Source organism: Suricata suricatta, chromosome X (genome assembly GCF_006229205.1).
Source record: "Suricata suricatta isolate VVHF042 chromosome X, meerkat_22Aug2017_6uvM2_HiC, whole genome shotgun sequence".
NCBI classification, from domain to species: domain Eukaryota; kingdom Metazoa; phylum Chordata; class Mammalia; order Carnivora; family Herpestidae; genus Suricata; species Suricata suricatta.
In genome coordinates this window covers 62825851-62827873 of record NC_043717.1, presented here as the reverse complement: position 1 = coordinate 62827873, position 2023 = coordinate 62825851, and the positions used below count along the sequence as shown (strand labels likewise).

The 2023-nt window shown below is 41.2% G+C and overlaps 1 protein-coding gene across 1 annotated transcript; it reads left to right on the top strand.

Moving 5' to 3' along the window:
* The first annotated feature begins 265 nt into the window (after positions 1–265).
* TGIF2LX (TGFB induced factor homeobox 2 like X-linked) lies at positions 266–1551 on the top strand. Its single transcript, XM_029930733.1, has one exon. It carries the CDS (start codon positions 377–379, stop codon positions 1088–1090), a length of 714 nt encoding a protein of 237 aa, XP_029786593.1. The 5' UTR covers positions 266–376; the 3' UTR covers positions 1091–1551.
* Positions 1552–2023: the final 472 nt, after the last annotated feature.

The window sequence follows — 2023 nt, the reverse complement described above, 5'->3', positions numbered from 1 at the left end:
CTATGCATAAGTCAGATGTAACCAATATAATGAGAACTCATTAGTTACAGAAACTGGTGATAGCAGCAGAGAAATACAAGTCTGGAGAGCAGTAAATTGATGAGGTAAAAACAAATAAATTTGAATCTATGTAAAGAAAAACAAGGAAAGGGGGAACCAGGAAATGGGGGGGAGGGGCAGTACACAGGACAGAAAGGATGTGACATCACAAAGCCCACTGGCTCAAAGCAGTTACCAGCACTGTTTATCTGCTTGGGAAGTGAAAGGTGAGACTTCCCCTTAGAGACCTGTCCGTGCCTTCTTCACTGGTTCTCCCAGACCAACATTAGTCCAAACTCAGCCATTCCTGACTCCCAAAATAGTGAAGATAGGACTCATGAACATGGAAGACACTCAAGAAAGCCCAGCAGTGAACCAAAGCCTGGCTCAAGCAACCTCAATCATATTGAATAGTGACACTGGTGCAGATAAAGTTCTTGCCTCATTAGAGGGCAAGAGGAAGCGGAAAGGGTACTTGCCAACTGAGTCAGTGAAGATTCTCCGTGACTGGTTGTATGAACACCGTTTTAAGGCTTACCCTTCAGAAGCAGAGAAGAGAATGCTGTCTGAACAGACTAATTTGTCTTTCCTGCAGATCTCTAACTGGTTTATCAATGCCCGCAGACGTGTTCTTCCAGAAATACTTCAACAGGATGGAAATGACCCTAATCAGATAACCATGTACCACCAAAAAGGCAAGGCTGCTGATGTGACCCATAACCAGAGCACAGATTCATCCATACAGGCCAGGTCAGGACCCAGAGATCCAGACAAGATGCAGTGCCTGCCCCTGAGCCTTTCTCTAATGGGCCAGCAGCCAGCAAAGAAGCTGCTGGATCCAGGGTTGTCTACAGGCCAGGAACTCACCCCAAAGGCCCAGCCAAAAAAAAAGGTCAAGATTGCTACTAGTGAGCCTGTACTTATGTCATATCCCAAACCTGTGTTAACAGAGGAGTACAATGACTTCAGCAGCTTCCAGCTGCTGGTTGATGCAGCCGTGCAAAAGGCTGCAGAATTGGAGCTACAGAAGAAGCAAGAGTCCAATCCATGATATCCAATGTCCCTAAAATCCTCATGTAGTTAGTCCCTTGTCTACAATGGTAGATCCATTTATACTCCTTCAACTATTCCATACTTTTATCTTTTATAGAGACATTTTTCTTTCTAGGGGTTTCATGAGAACCATCACTAGCTATTGGGACTCAATTCTTCTAAATATTTCAGTGTTTGCAGATGGACTTGTCATCATGATTAATGCTAAAGTAAAGATATATTCTTTACTTCTACTATCTCCTAGGTTTAAAAGCTTCAGACAATCAGACCAATATATCTGAGACTAGATACAGTACTGAGACATATTCAAAAGCCTTGCTTTGACTTTTCTAATCAGACGTTTTGGTCCAAAGTTTGCTGCAAATACCACAGCACCAAGCTTTATCCCCCTCTCTAACTTTCTTTGTTGATTAGCATGAATAATGGAAAAGAAAGGCTCTATAAAAGATGACTATAACAGCACTGGTGTCATTTAAATGTTGGAGTATCTGTGAAAATCTTAACTTTATGTTTTCCTTTGTATACTTTATTGGCAATATTAAAGAGTAGCTAATTTTTGCAGGGAGGTAAAAACAAGAGTCAAAATACAGTGAATTCATAAACATGTTACAGGTAAGGGTGCACTCATATTGGGAATACTAGTGAAAAGTATGCAGTAAAGACATAAATTCTACATGGTAATTTTCAGCTGTTAGTTACAGTATGGTTTTTAGAGGATACTTTTGTTTTGTTTTGTTTTGGTTTTGGTTTTTTAAATTTTTTAAATGTTTTTATTTATTATTGATTGAGACAGAGAGAAACAGAGCATGAGTGGGAAAGGGGCAGAGAGAGAGGGAGACACAGAATCTGAAGCAGGTTCCAGGCTCTGACCATCAGCACAGAGCCCGATGTGGGGCTCGAACCCACAAACTGTGAGATCATGACCTGAGCT